The sequence below is a fragment of the Carettochelys insculpta genome, chromosome 1 (genome assembly GCF_033958435.1).
Source record: "Carettochelys insculpta isolate YL-2023 chromosome 1, ASM3395843v1, whole genome shotgun sequence".
NCBI lineage: Eukaryota > Metazoa > Chordata > Testudines > Carettochelyidae > Carettochelys > Carettochelys insculpta.
Genome location: NC_134137.1, coordinates 248603455 through 248626115, shown reverse-complemented (window position 1 = coordinate 248626115; position 22661 = coordinate 248603455). Strand labels below are relative to the sequence as shown.

At 40.2% G+C, this 22661-nt stretch overlaps 1 protein-coding gene across 1 annotated transcript in view; it reads right to left on the bottom strand.

The window, feature by feature from the left end:
* The window catches only part of SCUBE1 (signal peptide, CUB domain and EGF like domain containing 1), a 350710-nt gene that overhangs the window by 125902 nt on the left and 202147 nt on the right, over nt 1–22661 (bottom strand). Inside the window, exons 7-8 of the mRNA XM_075003815.1 lie at nt 20617–20706; nt 5334–5450 (exon numbers count right to left, since the gene is read on the bottom strand). Of these exons, the coding sequence (XP_074859916.1) occupies nt 5334–5450; nt 20617–20706 (207 nt within the window). The remainder of the gene's footprint in view (nt 1–5333; nt 5451–20616; nt 20707–22661) is intronic.

Here is a 22661-nt window from a genome sequence, read left to right as displayed (position 1 = left end):
ACTGATAATGGTTTCCATCTGCCATAAACCTGAGAAACCTCCTGTGAAGAGGCTAGATTGAAATATGGCAATACGCGCCCTGTAAGTCGAGAGCTGTGAACCAATCCCCTTTCTCCAGCATCGGGAGTATGAGACCCAGGGATATCATAAGATATTTTACTTTTTTCATGAACTTGTTGAGACCTCTTAGGTCCAGGATGGATCTCAAGCCCCCTTTTGGTTTCGGAATTAGGAAATAGTGGGAATAAAACACCTATCCCCTGAACCTGGGAGGAACTTCTTCTATGACCCCAGAACCTGGGAGGGATTGCAATCCCTGCTGTAACAGGATCTCATGAGAGGGGTCCCTGAAGAGGGACAGGAAAGGAGGTTGGGAAGTGGGGTAGTGGTGGGGTGCCCAGTGATGCTGACGGTGCAGAGCGTGGGATCGGCGGGCCCTGGGGCTGTTAAAGGCACTCCAATGGCCTAGCCCTCTGTCTTGGGGAATACTCACAGGGTCCAGAAGGGCCACCGTTGAGTCACCTGAGAAGCTGGCGGCCAACCCATATTGTCCGAGTGATGACTATGGTGCCTGCAACAGCTATGGTGCCACCTTCTTGAGCTCCCGCTTCATCTGGAGCTTGAGTAGAAGGAGTCCAACTCCAATGCTGATTCAGAGGCAGATGACCCCGGCGGGGCCATCGGAGTCGGTGCCAATGTCATGTGTGTCAAGGACAGTGCTGGTGCCAGAACATGGGGCAACTGAAACTGGCCCAGTCTGTTGGGCTGGCACCAGAGCACTCAGCATAAAATATGGTGTCAGTGCCGGTGTCGTTGTGAGTGCAGAGTTTGGCACCAGTGTCATGTCCATGAGCCCCAATCACTCCATTTCAGTGCTATGGTGCCTGTCCTCCATAGACGGAGAAGGACTCGGCACCATCATCTGAAGAAGTCCTTGTGCCACCCGAAATGCCTCCAATGTCGAGGGCAAATCCAGTGCCGGCGGCTCCCGCTCCACACCGGCTTCAAAGGATGCACCTCCTGCCCTTGAGCAGTGTGTGCTGGAGCCTTGGACTTGAGGCTGCCCTGATTTGACATCAGCAAGCAATGCCTCTCATCCTCCTCCTCTTCAACGGCACCAGAGATTGACTCCTATGGCGCCAAGAAGGCAACGGTGCCTGTACCTGCTCTCGGTGCTGGAAGTCCTTAGGTGGCACTGTGGTTTATGGCGTTGGTGCACTTTGCACCAAGGAGGCTTCACTCTCTGCTCCTGCAGGGGACTCTTGAGGCTTAAGAGCCGCCTCCATTGAGAGTACTTAAGGTGTTGGGCCCTATCTTTCAAAGTTCTGGGCTTAAAGGCCTTACAAATAGGACAGCAAGTGTCCTTCCCCCAAGCAAATCAAACAGGCTGAATGGGGGTCATTTTTTGGCCTATGTTTGCTGCATTTTGAACAACTCTTAAAGCCTGGGGAGCCAGGTGTTCCCCAGTGCCAAGGCACTGAAGGGGATGGAAAGTCCCACCTTGGCTAGTAGTTAAAACACTAAGACTAACTATCAAATACTAAACTATTTACACTTCTTCAAGAACTATTTACACTACAATAGGCTACTGGCTAAAGATTTGAGCAGAGAAAGTGAGAGCTTCAATGATGGGCAGTGCGGTGAGAAGGAATTGAGGAGGTGGGCGTTGGGGAGGTGCATTTATTGGTTGCCATATTGTCATCACTCGAGGGGGCACCGCACCAAGCCTATGGCTACTGGCTAAGGCAAAAAGCCTCTGGTGATTGGGTGTGTGCCCACGCACACCCAACCTGGAATGGACACGAGCAATCACTCGAAGAACAGGAAACTATTGGAACAAGGCTCTGTAGCCGGCTTGCTTATCTCTAGCTGAAGCAAAGGGGAATGGAGAAACCCTTCAGGATGGCTAGTTTGCTACTCACACCCACGCTTTCTCTCTCAATTGTTGTATTCTTCCCTTCAGTATTTGGAAATAACACCCTCTCAAAATAATATTTCTATGAAAATTCTCATTTGTGGATACTATGTGTGTTGGACCTGGAGACTGTCCCACTACGGATGTGATAGTGGTGTGGTCCCCAAAGATGCTTTAAAAGTGTATTACCCTATCTCTGTACTTACTGCAGACTCAGGAAATTCATGTTTTAACTCAAGAAGAATGAAACAATAAGAGTGGGGAAAAAAAAGGAAAGGATGAAAACTTTGGCTGTGTCCACACTATGAGATAAAATCAAACTTAAAAGCATTAGCTTGATATTAAAATGTCACTGTCTTCACTGTAAATACCATTAGCTCGAATTAGTGAGCCCTCATGCTGATACCAAAATGTCAATATTATGGGATGGGTATAGCATCAATTTCGAATTTAAAATTTTGAATAAAGGCTAGTGTGGATGTGCCATGTCTTTAACTCCAATTTATTAGCCTCCAGAAGTGTCCTACGTGTAACCCACAAAGCTATGTGGTGACCCTTCATGCATGGCCACTTCCTTCCCTGCTGCTCTCCATCTGGGTGTGCAGGAAGAATGTCACAGGGAGCCTGAGAATTTTTGATTGAATTAGAATTTGAATTTGAATTCTGCAGCATCCAGGCCTGCAAATATAAAGGTCTGGATGTGCAGCTGACAGAAATGGGCAAGGGTGGACAGGACTGATGGTACAGCTGCACACCACTACGCCGACATCTGCAGAGGTAGGTTTGGGGGAGGGCTGAATTCTGTTACTGGGTGCTCTGAATTCTGGGACAGTGCTTTGCATTCTGGGATTCTAACACGAAACACCCACAAGCAACCGGGCTCACCACAAGCAACCCACAATGCACTGCTCATGAGGTTGAACCTGCATAGGGCACTGGGGATGTGGAAACTCAACATGAAAAAATGATGGGTCAAATTTCAAGAAGGTTTGTGGACACTGAAATTCGAATTCATAAGAATGAGGTTAAAAATTGAATATATTAAAAATTGCATTTATCTCATAGTATAGACATAGCCTGTGTGTATGTACCTGAAAGATTTTCTTTGAGGAGTGAATCATTCTTGTGACTTATTCACTATAAACTTTCACAGAAAGAAATACTCAATCCCCAAAAATGCCAGGAAAAAAAATCAGCTTGAAACATCACACTGCTGCAGAAACTCAAGATTCAGTTCACCTTTTAAAGATTCTCTCTGTTATCAAGAGGATCCTGAAAGGCAGCAGTGTCATCACTTTTAAAGTACTCAGTTGGGCTAGAAGACACTTTTGCCCTTTCACACGCTGAAGCTATACATTTTATAATGCAATTCTGATTTACTTGTTTATAGGATTGCCTGTGGTTAAATACAAAAGCAGCCCAACTACCTCTTTTTAAAGGAGTGGCTCCTGTGTCCACTTACGACAACCAAGCTCTTGCTAATTTCACTGATGTAGGATCAAGCCCTAAATGCCTGCAATATACTATATTAGACAAACATGCAACCTAGTTAAATCGAAAGCAAAACATTAACTTTACTTTTTTACAATGAAGAACATTTTTCTAAAGCTCTCAGAATGGTGAAAAATGACTTGATGGATCTTTGTAACCATAAAAGTGAGTTTCCAGTAGATATTTATTTAAAAAATTAAATAAAAAATCTGCAATACCATAAATAACACAGATTCTCTTTCTTATATGTTCTTTCTATACAAATTTTGTGAAACAGTTCAGATCTCTGAGCTTAGGCTTGAGCATCAATTGCATATTTCATTTTATCATGCAAATTATGGAGTTGATTATTATATAAATATTATTTCATTTTAACTCAATGGGACAACCTCAAATTGGAAGCCAACTAAATTTAGAATTCATTTTATTTTCCATGCTGTAGTTTTGAGTAATAAACATTATGATCAAGTGTAGGTGTATGTTACGGCATTAAAATGTCTTTTTCAGTACTTTGTGAAGTCACTGCCACTGCACCTCTAGGGCCTGAGCTATGCTGCCTGCAAAAATGAACATTTATTTTTATGTGGTTTGAACAGAAATGAATTATTTTTGATGTCTGCTTACCCTTAACATCTAACATTGTGAGCAATGGCAGTCTGAATGTTACATTTTTGAATAAACATGCAAATAGATGGTTATTTCTGTAAATATTAACAGGATCGTGCCCAAGTAGTGGGAGTTTGCAAGTTGGAGCAAAGGGAAACCACACATTTTGTGTTTATTTTTGTGGGTTTTACTATTTTAAGTAACATCTGGGTCTGGATTGGAGATTTTCTGGCATTCCTGGTTGCTTCTTAGCAAAAAAAAAAAAAAAAAATCTAAACAGCTACTCAGTGAGGTAGGTCAATTTCAGCTAAATCACTGTCACAACAAAATACTCTCTGTGGCACCATTATAGGCAGTGTCCTACTATATATCCATCACCAAGCACCCAGCAGCTGAGTTCAAAAGAAATTCATATTAAGGTGGAAAAATGGTTTAGGTAGGTCCTGATCTTGCAAAACATATGCATCTCTACTCATGTGAGTAGACCCATTGAGTGAGATTAAGCACATTTGTGTTTGCAGTAACAGGGATTACAGCTGTAAATCCCTGTCTCCTTAACCAAGAACAAATGTTGATATAAATTTTAGATGTTACTCTTCTTAGCCCTGTCTTAATGCCATTCATTAGGGACCAAAAGTGAAGCTCTTGCAAGGATTCTATGAACCTAAACTCCCACTGGAATACTGAAAGCTGAGTACGGCCTATGGTATTTGACCTTGTGAAAATATACTGATATGATGTAATTTTGTATTGTAACTGGTTAGTTGTTTTTGGGAGGAAGTGGGCAATGAGGCAGTCTGTTCATTTGCTTTTCAATGTGGTGAAATACTCTGAAGACATCACTTGGCCTCGATTATTGATTCAAAATCCTTCTCCCCTATTTCTTATTTGAATGTGGTAACACGTTGTTTATTTGTATGGGTAAATAACCTGACCAAGATTTTCAAGTGATTTGCAATTCTGGGAGCCTCAATGGGTGGACACATTAAAGAGGGCTGATTTTCAGACACTACCCTCTGCAAATCAGGCTTTCTCAGGGTGTTTCCACAAAATCACTTGTCAGTTTTGAAAATCTTGGCCTCTGTATCTAATTTCTTAAAATAAAAAACCTCAAATAAACATTAAAAAATAATTAGAATGGATAATGCAAAATTACTCCTGAGGAAGGAAAAAAACCCTAATACATTCAAATGCACTTACTATAGCAGCAACAGCCTTTATTGATTATATATCTGCGTATTGATTATATATCTGAATATTTACATACAGTACTGTTACCACTGAGGGCAAATAGTGCATTGTAAAGCTAACAGAAGCTGACCTTTGCATGTTTTCCCATCAGGCTGCAGAGTAAATCCAACTGGGCAACTGCAACGTACGCCTGTCGCTGTATCCTTGCATGTACGATCACAGCCTCCATTATTGACAGCACATGTTTCTGCAGAATGAAAGAGAGAGTGTAACAAAACATTCTGGGGGCTATCAACTGTTCTGGACAATACTAAGAAGTCATATAAGCAATCTAAGTTGAAGCAAGCTGGCAAAGCTCTTAAGATAAACCATGGCCAATGTACTTGCTGAACTGGATAGCATTTTTGCAAGTAATTATTTCTATCCAAAAATTAAGTATATATCGATTATCTTTGGTTAGTCCTTCTGCAATATCTTAGACAATAAGATGAACTATTTAAATATGAAAAGGTCAGCTTTATAAACAAAAGAAAACAATTGTCCTTTAAAAGAACCAGGACCTGAGTCTGCTTCATATCAGCTGGTCTCTAGCCATGGCTTTCCAAGGTTCATTAAAAAGAAGACTCATGGTCTAATGAACTTTAAAAAGCAATAGAAAGCAAGACATAGTGCTGGACTTGGAATTGAGAATTTAAAATCCTTAGTTAAGAAACAGTTAATGGAAAATGAACTACATACATCACTTTGACAAGAATCTACATGCCCAATCTGTTCTTACTGAACTACAAGCAAAAGGCATCTGGGTTTTGTCCACTTAAAGCTTTTTGCAAATTGAAAGGAGTTTGGAGTGGGTGGGAGGGCATAATTGAGGTCACTGAACCCATTCCAAGCTGTGTCATTGAAATTTCCCAGTGCTTGTAGTATGTAGAATAGTGGCAGGGCAAACACAGGCAAAAGAAAGATGCAATACTTTTTAGATTTTACAATAGCTGGCAATGACTATTAGGTATCGCACCATAATAAAATATCTTCAACTACACCACAAAAAAAACCCCACAGCAAATATGCATTCATAATTACAGTGGGCATTTTTGACAGTGAAGTGGAGGTTTATTTTGTGTGGAATGGTACCTATCTCTGTGTGTGTGTATACACACATCAGTATTATTAAAATAGATAAAAGGCAAGAGAAATTATTGTCTTTACTTTGAACTGCGGAACACAGGGGATGTAAGAATGCCAATTTTATTTGTTAGTCTGAATAGCACATTTTTGATAGGTATTTATGGCAGACAGAAGTAACCAAGAACCATATGTAGCCAGCTACTACATCTGCAATTACTTTGTGACCTCAGGGGAAATATTTCATTGTCTTTTGCACAATTTCTTTTTCAGTTTCTCTAGGTCAGTTCAGATAAAACTTAAAATGATAAGGATGCCATTGTTTATCTCGGTCTTCATCCTGGCCTTCCCCAGAGAGGCTTTATAAAAGCCCACTTGGATTTACTGATGGACTTCCATTGCCACCTATTTGGCATTTGTTTTTCAAGTGTTCTTTCTAAACAGGGTCTGGCAACAAAAAACTGGACACACTCATGCTGAATCTCCTTAATATATGATATTGCTCAAAACAATTTACACAAAATATAAAGCACTTTAAGCTGATGAGTGTTCAAAGCTGTTCTTCAGATGGAACCTACTGCTGCTTCCCCCAGGAAGTACCTTCCCTTGCACTCTGGAAGGCCATCACTGCTTCAGATCAGAAAAACTTCATTTACCTCCTTTTCACTGGCACAAATCTATATCAGCTTTGGTATGTGCTGCTGACATTTATGTGCATTATGAAACCATGGACGGGGAGCAGAGGGGTATGCATTAATAACATGGCATAATTTATAAAATAACTCTATATACGTAGGGGCTATGTCTACAGGAGAGGCTTTTCCTCACACAACTGGGCTTTTGTCAGGAAAAACTGCAGAGTGTCTATACACAAAATGCACTTTGTCGACAGGCACATCTCCCAGCAGCATGATACCTCTCTGCATTCAGGGCATAACGCCTCTTTCGACAGTGTTCTGTTGACAAAACAGCCACGTAGATGCTCAAGGGACCTTTTGTCAACAGACAGGGCTTCCTGTTCGCTGGGCAGCCCTGTTTGCTGGGCTTCTGGTCAGCCATTCTGTCAAGAGAAGGCGGGGCAGTCTGGCTGCTCTCTGTTGACAGAGTGGATTGCTCTGTTGATTTGCTTTTGTGCCTACACACAATCTGCTGACAGTTTTGCGAGGAAATCCCTTCCGACAGTCGCTTCTGTCGACAGATGCTTCTTGTGTAGAAATAGCCACAGATTATAATACACACAAACACACACGTGTGTGTGTGTATTAGTACCAACATTCATACTGCAATGTGTGGAAGCACCTGTAATTGCTAGCAAGAGCACATTTGATGAACAGAACAATATATATTTAACAGAAAACTTTCAACAGATGAGACTTATTTTGTTTTCTTTTATCTACAAGCGCAGTTTTCACTCTCAAGAAGTCAAAGGAACTTCTTGCACGAATAAGGATTTGTATATTCTGGACTTGCTTTGTTTAAGCAATGTAAATTCCAATGACCATTTTCCTGTCTGACTGGAGGAATTCCTTTATACGTTTACATGTTGATATTTTCATATCTATTTCAGAGGGTTGAAATATCAAGTAACTCTAACTCTAATTCAGAGGGGGGAAGGGTCATTTAAAACACTTTTTCATTTAAGACCATTTTCTTCAGAGCCCCAGCAGTTTAAAAAGTAGAATGATTTGTCAGGGCAAACAGTTAATGTTAAAAAACATGAAAAGGTGATGAAGATACACGTTTGGCATGGCATTGCAGTGAGTTGTAAATCTTATATTAACAGATTAGCTATAGCATATGAAGAACCCTTTACTGCAGTTCATCAACAACAGATGAACGTTATATTTCTGCTTTCTGGATGACATCCAATGAAAATGAATAGACACAACAAACGTTTTACCCCCTCTGGCATGGATGACTAGATCTGTAGAGTAAGGGGCAGCCAATGAACAAGAATTATTTCAATGTATACATTGAAGATATCATGCAAGATTTTCTTATATTCATAGAGATTTAGTAAAACGAAGCAAAAAGAACAATGCTCTTCAAGATCTCAAAGCAAAGCTGCCTATGTCTTTAATAAATGGCAAACTTTAATACCATGAACACTTATGGTAAGATCAGCAAGACTGACAGACAATACCTATGGTAACTGGGATAATGGGAGCTGTAATGAAGAAACCCATTATAAGAAAGATGGCAGGAGAAAAAGTTAGTTAAGGAGAATGTGAAAAGCAGAGTGGTGGAAGGGTGCATTAAACAATGTATGGAATAAAAATGTGTTGGACTGCATTCAACATTTAACCCTGGCAGCATCCGCAACATACCTGTTCTTATTAGAAAGGAGTTCAGTTCAATCTGGATCAAAATATCTTCACAATTTAGGATGTATTTGAAATCTAATTTCAGACCCAGATCCAAATAAGAGGCAGAACCTAAACTCTTGATTCAAAGCCAACACAATTCTTAGGGGGTGGGCATGTTTGTGGAGGCAGATGCAGAGGTGTGAGACAGAGCGGGTTAGGTTGGGGATTCCAAAATCTGGATCAGAATTTTACACATTGAATACTTCTGGAGTTTTGTATATTGAATGGCACTGATCATATCAGCCTTTAATGTCTGTGCATGACAACCTCAGCACAGACATTACCCTCAAGTTTTGCTACATTTTAAATGTGGGCTACATGTACACTACAGTAAAAAGTTGGCTTAAACTACATGACTCCAGGTATGTGAATCATACAGCTGGAGTCGATGAACTTTAAGTTGAGTTAGCACGGGGTCTACATGATGTGGGATTGATGGAAGACACTCTGCCATAGATTTCGCTTATTCTTCTCATCCAGGGTAGAGCAACAGGGCTGACCAGACAGTGATTTGTGGTCAATTTGGCAGGTCTTTACTAGACCCTCTAAATCAACCACCAGTGGATTGATGTCAGAGCATTGATCCAGGATATAGTGTAGCTGTAGCTTTGCTTTACTCATGTTAGGCTGATGTGTTTTCTGTTCTAATATGGAGGTGTGAGCCTTACTCCCATTTTAGTGATTCCTAAGTAAACATCAAAATCAAGCAATGGTTGGGTAGTCAACATCTGGAGAAAATATAATGCCAACAGGATATTTCACTTTTGGTGAATGTGTAAGACTTTTCAGTGATTTTAAAGTTAAGCTTGCACTCGTACATAAATCTTTTATTGAGTTCTTCAAGTTAAGGTCAGAACTAGTGCTCCAACACAGAGTAGGATGAGATGTTTAAATATATAAAGTACTATGGGTAAAGCTGTGTTTTCTTTACTCAGAATAATCTCCTACTGCTCGATGACAGGATCTCACATATTGATTCACTGGAATCTTAGATAGGAGGCACTATAAAACACAAATTATTATAAATTTTATATGTCTAGATTCCCTATTAAATCATTGTTGTTAGTGGAACAGCAGCCTCGCCTCCTGTTACATTAAGGAATATGTACGGATGCTGCATATCAAGGTGTTGTCCTAAAAACAACAAAGCTAATTCATGATACTGAAAGTTCCTTAGTAGCCCATCAGTAGTCCTCAAAATGTTATTTGAGGAGATCCATGTGTATTAGATCAATTCTTTTAATGTAACGAATGCCTTTTCAAGTGCCTGAGAGATGCCTATCATTTCAGGATTGAAAAAAGTGGTCCACAAGTTGAAGCTCTTGAGCTAAAGGAGACTCTCCAGGATGCAGCAAGAGCACTCTTGTAAAACTTTTCAAAGCAAAACCAACACTAGACCATGCTCACTTGGGCTCTCGGTTTTGTTACAAGTCTGAGACTCTAAGCACATTCACCATGGTTTGGGAACCTTTCAGAGAATTGAGTTTGAATGAAAGGTCTAAGCTACAACATTGAAGTTCTGCCTCTTGGACCCTGGCATGTAACCCAACTCTATATTCAAATTCGATTTTTGAAAGTGGCTCCTTCTTTTATGACCCCAGTCAACATCTGAATGTCTCAAAATTTTGTGTGTGCAAAACCTGGATCCAATTTTTGTGGCTTCATGTAATCTCTGGAATCAAGGTACCTGGAGCTGATTTTATGGTTTTTGTTGACAATCAGGCAAAACTTAGATTTTTTGTGTGTTTACTTTGGCCAATTGGATCCTTTAGAAGTGAAACTCAGCAAAAAACTTGGGAACTCTGAATCCATATAAAGCTAAATTTCACAAGAAGGTACACATGGACTCCACAGAGCCTAAGGCTCCAGAGCTGATATTTTATTACTCCCTTCTTGTGTGTATGGGAAAAGCTCCATCAAACATCTCATCAGGCAACATGTTAAGTTTAAACAGGACACTTGAAGTCCACCGAGCTTCCTATTCAACTGTCTATTCAAACACTGTGAACATAAAACTCACTTTTACAGTAGGAAGCACTAATTTCCCCATGGAATTGGAGACCTAATTTCTTTCCCAGCTTTGACGCTGACTTGCTGTGTGACTGTGGGAAAATCACTTGAGATAGAGCTTATATGGGAACTTTCTATACTTCAGTTTCCACTGCATAAAATGGAAATATTACTTCTCATCTTTGCAACAGAGAGGTGAACTCAATCCAATACAAAATGTTTTTTATGCAATTATGAAAAAATAATGTAAACTGGTTTGGATTTAAAATTTCTGCTGCAAACCCAGTTACTGCATCCTCCTGTTTATATGTCCCCTACCTCAATTCAACAGCTAAATGATCATATTAATTTAAAGTAAGCAAAGATCCAATACAAACAGGGAGACAAGGAAGAGAGCAGAAAGGCAGCAAAGGAATCATTGATGAGCCTTCTAAAAACCTCCAAATAAAAGAAGTGCTTTTTAAAAAAAATCAGAAGTATGGGGAGAATAGAGGCAGATTTTAAAGGGGAATGAGCTCCAACATACACCCAATAAAGGTGTGGATCCATACCTCCTACTAGAGTACTGTTTTAGTGGGTAGATAAGAGTCAGGCCTGGTCTACACTAGGGACCAAGTCGATCCCAGATATGCAGTTCTAGCCACACCATTAACATAGCTAGAATTAACATATTGGAATTGATTTTGTACCCTGGGGTCAATCAGGGCTCTTTGGGCTCATGCTGATGTCCCTTAGCCCATATAGAAGTGTGGAGTACCAGGGTTGATGGCTGAGCCCAGAGTGGTTGATTTTGCCACCTCTTCACCAATGAGGCAAAATCAAACTCCAGCAGATCGATTGCAGTGTGTTGAACCTGCGGTAAGTACAGACATAGCCTCAGAAAAAGCTTCAGGCCTGCAATATAGCCAAGACTTTTACTGTTGAATATAGCCAGGATATTCAGGGTTAGAAAAACAGTAGTGCAAGTTTACTGTCAACCTGGCATCAGATAGGCAGCCAGTGTTAATAATGTTGGGTAGGGGTATATACTAATGCTCTGCAGACTTGTACATTAGTCTGCTGCTGTATTTTGAGCAAGATACAAGACACAGTGAAGTGTTCAGGAAAGCACTGTAAGGAGTGAAAGGTTGTAATTACACCTGAGGTTCAAGAGGGCATATTCTACTGTTGTGAAGTCATCAGGGGATATTATTTATGTAAGAATTTCACAAATGGAACTTCTCCACTTTCTTGTCATATCCAGTCCCTTATTCACTATCATTCCAGGAATCCTCTTCAAGAGCAGGAAGTCAAAGCAAGAGTAAGCCTCCTCATACCAGTAACTTCAATACAGCAGCAAGACTTTTCCCAATAGGATTTAGGATAAGAGATCTCTGACACTTCCAACAAATTCTGTTATCCAAGCATTCCTTCAGAACAGAGATGCAGGGTCGACTGGGCAGGGCTCTGTGTCATTTGCATATAAATGTGATTATATTTAATGCTGTTTAGAAATTATCTCACAAAGGAGTCTCATATAAGATGAGTAGCATGAAGTGAAAGAAGAATGTCAAGTATCTCATTGCTGATGTGCAATTGTCAACTCACCTCAAAGTATGACTGGTGGGCATTTCTAGATACGCCAGCCATGTTCCATAGTGGCTAGTGCAATAACCCAGGACTCACATTAATAAACAAAGAAACAAACCCAAAACTATTGGGAGGCTCTGCACAGCCAAAGGACCAACTTACATTAAACCAGAAAAGATCATGGTATTTATGATCTTACTTACGACAAGAGTTCAAAAGAGGTCTTGGTAAGAACATATGAGCTGGTGAGTATGGGAGGTATTCTCCTTAGCCAGTTCCTGTAGAGAAGACCTGACACTGCAGGGAAAGGGGGCAGACAACCATTGCAATGAAAATATGGCTGTCTGCTTAAAGGGTTGAGACAAGAGGGACATATGTGGAGCTCAACAGGATCTGCTGTCACAAGAAGAACCCTTAATAAAAGGGTAGAAACTGTTTTAAGGTTGGAACAGGTTCTTCTTTCAATAAGAATTGGTTCTGCTACCCCTAATTATAATATACCTCAAAGACTGAGGGTCAATTCATTTATAGCTTAAATAGCTTTCCTTGCCAATAGACACTTTGTTACACAACTTTTTTCAAAACAAGATTGTATGCAAATCCCAAATCTAATGGGATTCTGTGTGACTTACTGCTGTCCAAGCATGCCTCATTTTGAGGAAGAAAAGAAATGGCAGAGGACAACTTGATGGGATGGAATTCCCTTAGAAGAACTTTTCCTTTAATCCGCCAAAGCAATTTTGAAGGGCAAAATTAGGTAGGTGGGCAGGTGTGCAGAAGGGTGTGCATACATGCGGGTGTGCGTATAGGAAGAGGAAATGGTGGATCCAAGCCTCTTAGACTCTAGGGTTGGCGAAGGGCCACAATGAACTTAGTGCAAGTTAGAGCAGCCTAAAAAGCAGACACTAAAGTGAGACAATTTGAAATGGCCCAAAGGCCGTTATTCCAACAGGGTCCCATAATGATGGAACAATATTTCATAGTGGGGGTACTGAAGGTAGAAACCATGAATTAGGATTGTCATTATTACTCTGAGCCAGTGGATGCAGAAGTTCCAACTTTATGACGGGATCACCAGAATGCAGTGTATTCCACCTTTCACTCAACACATATACTACACCAGGAGGGCCAAGACAGAGCCAGTTTTATGCCAACCAAGGATCTCTTCCTGGAGAAGAGATTCTCAGTGTTCATTTAGGGCCACTTTCAGGTCCCGTAATGGGCACTGCTCCACCAATGCTGATGCGTGGTCCACTATCTGGCTAATAAGGTCCTGAGCCCAGTCCTGTCTCTCACAACCAACTACACAAGATTTGTATAGTAAACCTGGTGGAGTACAACAAATTCTTGTCAAAATGACAATCTTAAATTCAGTCTGTCAGAGTAAAGGTTTAAATGTACGACTTACATACCAGCCCTAGTCACAAGAAAATGAGCATTCATTCTCAAGCCAACTGTCTATTCTGTAGCTTATATAAAACACAGACCAACATTAGAGTGTTTGTGAGACATGTTATTCCCAAAGGCATGAGGATTAAAGCAACACCTGAAAGGAAACTAAATGCATAAGCAATTTATACAAAGTACTAAAAGACATTTTAAAAGTATGCAGACATCATTTCTAGTCACAACATTGCCTCTTTCCTTTTTCCCATTCTTCTTTACTCTCTGCCTTGATTCTTAGTGGCTATGGCTATACCTGAAGCATCTGTCGACGGATGTTTCTGTCAGAAGAGGTTTTCCCACAAAACGTTTGTCGAAAGAGTGCGGCCTTACACAGATAGAAAGAGTGATCTGCTCTGTCAACGGAGCGCCTGGACTGCCTGGCCTCTCTCTCAACAAAACAGGCACCCAGAGGCACAACAAACAGGGCCCCCCAGAGCATCCACACAGCTTTTTTGTTGATAGAATCTGTTGACAAATGCAGTCTTCCTCATCTGAGAGAAGCAGAAGGTTGTCGGTGGAAGTGCCAGGTTTTGTCAACAGACTCTTGACAAAATGCATTTTGTGTGTAGACACTCAGCATCTTTAGTTTTGCTGAAAAAACTTGCTAGTGTAGATATGCCGTAGCTTTATGTGAGACAGAGCTGATTTAACAGAAGCCACTGGGCAGCCCTGCAGTCAGGGGCAGAGAAAGCAGTATGCGAGAGGGTAACATTTGAAATAAGAATTCTTTAAAAGGGTTTAAAGTGGAATCTCATGGGGTTGGTTGTTTGGTGTGTTTGTGCAGATGGACACACCTTTTTATGATGATATGAAAAATAATACAGTCAACACTTTTATATCCAGCATTCTATCATCCAGAACTCTCAAATAACCACATTTTAACCATAAGTAAATTTTAGTTATGTTTTCCTTACGTACAGTGTAGTGAAAGTAAATACAAATAAATACACTATAAGTTTACAGTGTACAATACTGCTGTTGTTGGTAAATTAAGTACTCTGAACACATTTTTGTTTGTTTCTTAATATCTAAGCTTGTTTTTCTTTAATGTTATGCATTACTAGGTGCACATCTCTATTATCCAGCATATTTGAATATCCAGCTACCTCCCAGTCCTGGTGCTGCTCGATATGAAAGAGTTCACTGTAATCAGATTTTTTTGGTCAAAATATGCACCAAACCCCCTCTTGGCTAATCTTATTAATTCACAGTTAATCTGTGTTAACAAAGGGTTATCAAAATAAAATTGAGTGGTTCTACAGTAACTGCTGAGTGGAACTATGAGACGACAACTACTCGTGGAAGTAATATGGTGTAGTAGGCTAATACTTGGAATCAAATCATAGTTCAGGTTATAAGTGAGAAAAAGTTTGGTGTTTTTTATCCTAAACCCCTATTTATAATCTCAGTCAAAGGAGAGCCTCTCCACAGGGAAGAATGATAGTTGTGATGCTGGCAAAAACTAAGGTATCATTAAGCAAACATGCGAGAGGGACTGGCAGAGTACCCATCAGTAGTGTGCCTTGCTTAGCTGCTCATTTTCAAGAGCACTATTGAAATTAATTCTCATAATTGCAGACAGAAAGAGGAAAGAGGAAAAACGGTTGTCTCAAGCATTCTTAACAAGAGGCAGAACCAAGATATAATATGAAGTCAAAGTGGTTATAACTTTTTGTGACAACACATATGAGTGGAGGGTGTCAGAAGCAATGTGCTGGAAGAGACACAGAACACCTGAAAGAGCTCCTTAAAATGTCCAGGCCAATGGGCTTGTCAGATCCGAGAAGGACTGGCCTGTTACCTGATTGATAGGTTGTAGGACTGCTCAGAACCTGTGATCACTGATTCGAGCAGAAGGGTCGACAAAGCTATTTCCTTCATATATCCAATTATGTGGCATAGCCGATGGAAAAACACTGGGTTATTTCTCCAACACTTCAGCGGAACACAGTGGAGGAGGCGCCTCTGCTGTACATCTGTGACACACTAGACCAATACTCCCAGCCTAATGCTCCAGATGGGAGAGGGGGGTCCAGAGCATAGAAATGTTGGTAATCTCTGCCATTGTGCCACTTGTTTGCAGTGCTCAGTGTTTGTTTTATTAAGAAAAGGACAGTTCCATCTGACCTATTATTAATACCCCAGAATTGTTCTCATAAAATATACATCTACCAGTCCAAAACCTCCTTGACATTGGCCATGCCCAATAGACATTACAAGCAAATGTGCATTGACTATGGCCCTTTACAAGGCAGGTGTGCAGAGCCCTGGCCCCAGCTGGCCACTCTTTTACTGTGGTGGCCATCCTGCTGTGGTCCCTTTGCAGTATAACAGTCTCCTGCATTTGCTGACACTCAGTGGTCATTGCAGAGCATAATGTCCCTGCTATCAGACCCCTCCCTTTTCCATTTAATGAGAAACAATAAAATTTCTGACACATCCCATTGTGCTGGCACAACCAAACTCAGAGCTTGCTTTAAGTTATGATAAGATGAAGCTGCATACCAAATTTGGTGTCCTAGCTCTTTTTGTTTAGGAGAAGTTCTTGAACAAATGGACTCACAGACACACATTTAAAAAATATATAGTAGCTGAAGACAGCTTCAACCTTTCTTGAGGTGACCTTGATGTTTTTGATCATGAGTATGGAATGTAGAACAATTTCCTTCTGACAGGATGGATTGGGGCAGAAGATCAAAGAAAGCATATCACAAAGTCTGTAGTTGAGGTACATATCTGAAGAGGCACCCCAACTCTCATGAAGTGGGTGTTACTCACGAAAGCTCATTACCTACTAAATAAAATTGATAGCCTTTACAGCGCAACAGGTGCTATTGTCAAAAAGTGATCCAGCCATTTTGGTAGGCCTTGGCTGCACCAGAAAATGAAGCATCTTTGAGGAGTAGTTTGCAATACAAAGCATTAGTCTGTCCATCTCCATGCTGTTAGTGACAGGAAAGTCAGGATCTGGAATTTGGTAGCAGAAGACTGATTGGCTGAGGCAGGATCCACAGTTCTGTAATGTTCCTTCTGAGGCTAAAAAGGAACCTGCCAATTTTTCTGGGAGATAATCAGAAGATGTGGGTGTTGGGGTGGGGGAATACATACTTAAGTGCACAGAAAGGATTCACATGTCAAGATATGGGCTCATTGTTCTGGAACAATAAAGAGTCAGAAACATATGAAGTAAACAAATGTGAAATAGTCTGTTCTTAAGTCAATGGGATCAAGATGATTTCCAAAACAGAGTGAGGAGTGCTTTGTGTCTCCTTAGTGATTTAAAGAAATAGTTGCTATCTAATCATTGCATTTTGTTAGGGTATCTGGCATGAAGATCCAAGATATAAAATGCGGAACACCATAGCACACAGTCCTAAACACAAGAAAGCTGACTCCTCATCACGCTTTCAGTGTGAATCAGAGACCCTAGAATGACTGGTTTCCTGTGTGGGCATCCCATACCCGGAAAATAGCCTCTGCCCTAAGCCTTAGTACACTAGGATATGACGAAACTTTTGACTTTGGAGACACCTCTGGACAGCGAAGGTCTGAGAAACATGATTATTGGAGAACTCCTGTTGGTCATCCCAGACCAACAGCTGTTATACCAGTAGAATTCTGTTATGGAGCAGTGCCAACTGGACTGTGTCTACCAATGCAGTCATTAACTTCAAGAGAGGAAAGGCTTCTGACTGAGAAATGCTGGCACAGCAAACAATCTCAGGTACCTTGATGAAGCTTCTTCTTCCTGGATTCTAGTAATAAGCCCATGCTTCTGCTCAGAAGAAACTTGTGACACAGATGAATGAACCCGTCAAGGCACTGATGAATAGGAATGTGGGGCTATGCTTCCTTTAAGTCCATAGAGAAGAGAAAATCATTCAGTGAAACTTCCTGAACAATGAAGGCAAGAGTCTCTGTTCAGCACCTGGCAGTGTTCACTGAGGAGACATGGGGGCGGAGGGTAGGGTGGGGAGATATAAAGGATAGTTCAGTGGTTCCCAAACTTTCCACTAGTGCAGACCTTCAATAATCCCCTCAAAGCATTCAGAAACTCCCATCAAAAGCAATTGTAGCTGCTATGTACACTTCATTAAATGAAAAAGGAAACAGCAACAGAGAGCAATTAATAACATTATTGGAAGATATGTAATTTAAAACTAATAATTGACTGTAACTGTGAAATGTATTTAAAACTTATTTTCTGTGACCATTTTTATTTATGTTTTATTTTTTTCATGGAGCCCCTTCAATACTCTCGTGGACCCCAGTTTGGGAACCACTGGAACAGTTCAAACTCCTTTATTCTTCTGAGCTAATATGAAAAACTGTGGGAAAACTCCTTGGGAGAGCTGATTGTTTCTGAAGATGAGGACTGCACATTGTTTTAGAAGATTCTGTCTCTTGTCTGCACCTTCTTTATGATGTCTAGCTACTAGCAGGTGACAAACAGTCATACCTCACTAATATGAATTATAAAAAGAACCCAATTTATGTTGCTTATGAAAAGTAGTACAGCAAATGGGATGAGATACAAGGCTGTTATAGTGGAGGTCAGGAATCTGTTCCCAGAGCTGCCTGAAGTCAGCTTGCATAACCTCTCAATTATTTGTGAAATGGGTTAATGAATATTCCAGGTAGCAGTATAAAGCCTTGGTTCACAGTAAGAGTTGTGAAGGAAACAGAACTACTAACAGCAGTCACTGGAGAGGCTGGGGCCAGAAGTGATGGTTGCTGGGTTTACAGTTTAGTGCACCTTTCTCTAAACTACGGAGTGCTGTGGGAGAATATCTCCGCTTCCTGTCTTCTCTTAATTCGCATGAAATCATTTCTTGTTCACAAGTTTTCCTGTAGCAGGTATCAGATTTCAATTTTTGGAAGGACCTAAGGAAGCTATGCACACAAATCTTGCTGACTTTCGACAGGCATGGGGATCTAAGTGATTCAAAGGAGTCCAAGGCTCCTGGCCATCACTACAACTGCAGCAGTGTTGGTGGCTGGAGCCCTAGGCCCTTTAAATCACTGCTGGAGTGTCATTCCACACATCTCTGAGGGCTGGGGAGAGGGAACATTGTGGTCTAGGTGAGGCTGAGGGCCTTAGAATCTCTTTGAAATCCCTGCCCAAAGCATTAATTGTGCTCTGAGGAGGCTGGTTGACCTATACCAGTGATTTTCAACAAGGAGTTCATGTACCACTTGATGTCTGTAGACTGTGTCTAAGATTTCCAGTGTGCCCACACCTCCATTTGAAATTTTTCAGGGGTCCTCAGATGAAAAAGGTTGAAAATCACTATCTGTGCAATAACTTATGCAAATCTAATGTGATTTGTGGGTATTCCATGTACTGTTATACAACAACTCACACCTGTGCTGGGTCATTTCATTTCAAACATTTACTGCATTGCAAACCTGTGGAGACTCTACTGGCAGTAAGGGGAGCAGATAGCTGAGGAATTCAGTAGTAGCATATAAAACATTTTACCTACATATAACCATTTAATACCATTTTGGATGGATAATGGCAAAGTCACTACCATCTGATGGTTATTTGTTGCCTTATGTGAAATGAATTGATGGTCTCAAATCGGTTCTAAATGGTCACGATAGCAAAATAGCATCAACACAGCTAACACAATAGTAACAATTTTCCTAGTTATCAAGGATTAAATTAGCATATACATGGAACAGTCCTCCTGTTTTCTAGAAGTGGTCCTTTTAGATCAGGACTGAGGTTCACAGACAGTGCAGAACCTATGAAGTGCTCAGCACCTTTTAGGACTGCGTTCACAATTGCCTGGGAATTGCCAATATATATGCCATACCTTTGAACCTGGAGTTCTTTATTTATCCATATTAAAGACTGACAATTGGGCATTTTTCACCCATAAACACTCTTAATATCTAGTGGGGCCATTTTACATCATGTGAGACTGACCAAAACCCAAGCTGCAGTCTGAACAACTGACCAGACTTCACCAAAGTAGCAGGACAGTTCAGCAATCCATACCTTGATGACGTTTGTTACGTGAAAAGGAATGTGGCAAAGAGTCAGTCACCATGACCTTAAATAATAACTCAGCAGGAACAGCAACTAGATTGTTGATTCTGTTCCCATATAATAGTCTCTTGTGAAAACCAAAGATGCAAGCTCCTTTTTATTTGCAAAAAGAACACCATCATCAATGGTCATGTGAATAATTTGAACCATGCAGTTTATTAGATGCCAGAGCAATTGATTAGCATCAGCGGCAAAAGAATCACCTTGATTGTTCAATGTATTTCTTCATTCTGATGTCCCCTAGTAATTTTTTCCCACTCTTTAGCTTATAACTACCCACAGAAACAAACCATATGCCAGTCCTGAGAGACAATCCTACTAAATCTCACTAGTTACAATAGTTCAGAATTATCAATACTAAGCAAATAAATCAATTGCTAGCAATAACATATACATTTCTCTCCAAAATATGCAAAAACTTAACTAAGCAAATTTAATAATTCATTTAATACCACATATGAAAAAGGGCATCATTTTATAACATCATCATCCACTTAGAAACTAAAGGTAGATCTGACACATGAGATTTTATGTGAACCCTGTATCCACACATACACACACAAATCACACGTAAGTAGTTTGCAAAAGGTAAGTAAAGTTAATGGAAAAAGTTTATTTCTATGCAGAAGAAGCTGAACATGAAGTCTGCAGGGTTAGGGAAAAAGTTTACATCTGAGGAATGAAACTGTATGATGGAAGATAAGAACTTGAAAAAGTGACCTCATAAACACATGAAAGAAATGAAATATAAAAAAACAAAAAACAAAAATAAAAACATCCACACGCACACACACATGGACAAAAGTGAGAGCACAACAAAGGAAGTGGAAGAAAAGTGTTACCCATAAGTAGCCGCCGTTTCACCCGCTTGTCCACATCAGCTACTGACGTGGCATTGTACTCAGAACTCTCAATTGCAGCCTCATCCTTCTCTAAAACACAAGTAAGGGACAAACATGGAGCAGTTGGTTAATTAAAAGCCCAATTTTCCGCTGCCTAAGACAGTTTCTTGGCAAGGCACAACCAAAGCCAAGAAGCAAGCCATGAAAGCACTAAATCCCTGTTAGAGAGTTAATTCCACTTGAATCCCCAGAAAAAAATTAAAGGGTGCTTGGGGCAAAAGGGGGGAAGGAGGCAGAGGAGAACTGATAAATGACAAAGTAATTAACCAGAAAACACACACAAAGCTTGTTTCCTACTAGAGAATGAGACAGCAAACAGGAGCGCCCCAGAGAGATGTTAGTAATGGAACTTTAAATACAAGGGTTCTAGTTAAACAAACTATTAAAGACAAACTGTAAAGTGATTTGGGCTGATGGTGGGACCAGGATCTGAAAATGGTAGGCTAAGGACCAAGTTGAGACAGAGAGACAGAGCTAAAAGAATCCGGTGATGGAAGGGCATGAGTGCAACATAGTCATGTACATATTGAAAGAATGTTTAAAAACCAAACGCAATGCATGCAAATTTTTAAAAATAGAAAAACCAAAACAACAAACCAAAACAACAAACCAAACAAACATAAAAGGATCAATTTGGGCAGTGCTGGTTGCCTGCTTGTCTATGAAACACTACTAGCTAAACATTCAATGCTAGAGAAGATGTTGCAAGAACAGTGTTTAGTAATTTTATAAAAGCATGCAGTAAGCAAGATGATGTCAGCAAAGGTAATTTTACAGATCGTTTCCGATATCCTACACGGAAGAGTTTCAATTCAGCATAACAAGGACTTTAGTTGAGTTATGCTTCATTAGAAATACATAGAAACAATCATTCACAAGGGAGGCAAGAGATGAGCGGTAAGTGAAATAAAAATAAAGGTTTCTCATACAGGAAAGAAATGGAGAAAGCAGCAGCTGGGTAAATAAAATGATTTATGCAGGGTGGGGAGTTGCTTTATTAAACAAGCCAAAACAAAATGCAAGTGGGGACTTTCACATGCAGCAAACATTAAAAAAAGTCAGGCTAACAAAGACAACATGGGTTAGACAAAGGGTCAAAAGTATTTATCTGGTATTGCAGAAGTTTGCATTCTTGCAGTGATGCCCATAATGTAATATACACCACTGAAGACAGCAAACAGTGGAATAATGGAAATGAGGAAGAGGAGGAGAAGGCAGTGGCTGGCAGGTTTTATCTGTGGCAACACTACAAGCTGAGTTGTAACAGAAGTTTTAAAACAAGTTCTAGATGGGATCAGGCTGCAATAGAGGCTTTTGTTTAAGATATTGTGGGATTTTTGATTGTTCTGTAAATAATTAATGTACGTCAGTTATCAGACAAGACAGGCAATCAGGAACCATCACCAGAAAGCAGGAATAAAAATGTAAAATATATATAAAGAGTGTTCTAAAAGAAAGAACTACTCAGAGGGAGGAAAATCAACACAAGCAGTTATATGTGACTTACATCACAGGATCAAAGAATGTGACACGGAGTTGTGTTTGTCACGTTACAGAAATGAAAAATAATGGTAATAAAAAAGCCATGAGTGTGTGTATACATCCTTTGAACATGATGGAAAAAATTAAACATCAACCTGAGGATATTAATGAACAGTGAACTCTTGGTAAATGGATGCATCAGAATTTTATTTTCCGTTTCTTTATAAAACTGGATATAAGGCCCTCGATCCTGCAAGCATAGACTTTATTAAGAGTTTCTTATGCAGAAGGGCTGAAGGACTCAGAGCAGCAAGTTAACAAAAAGTAATGACAGGGAGATCCTAAAAGTCCAGGAATAGGAAATGTATACAAGACATGATAACCATTTTATTCTAATTACTTTTGCTTTGTGAAGGCTACAGCTCTGATCTTACCATGAGATCTGTGCCATCAGATCTATTTCACCATACTGAGCTCCATCTGAAGTTAGTTCCATGTGCTAG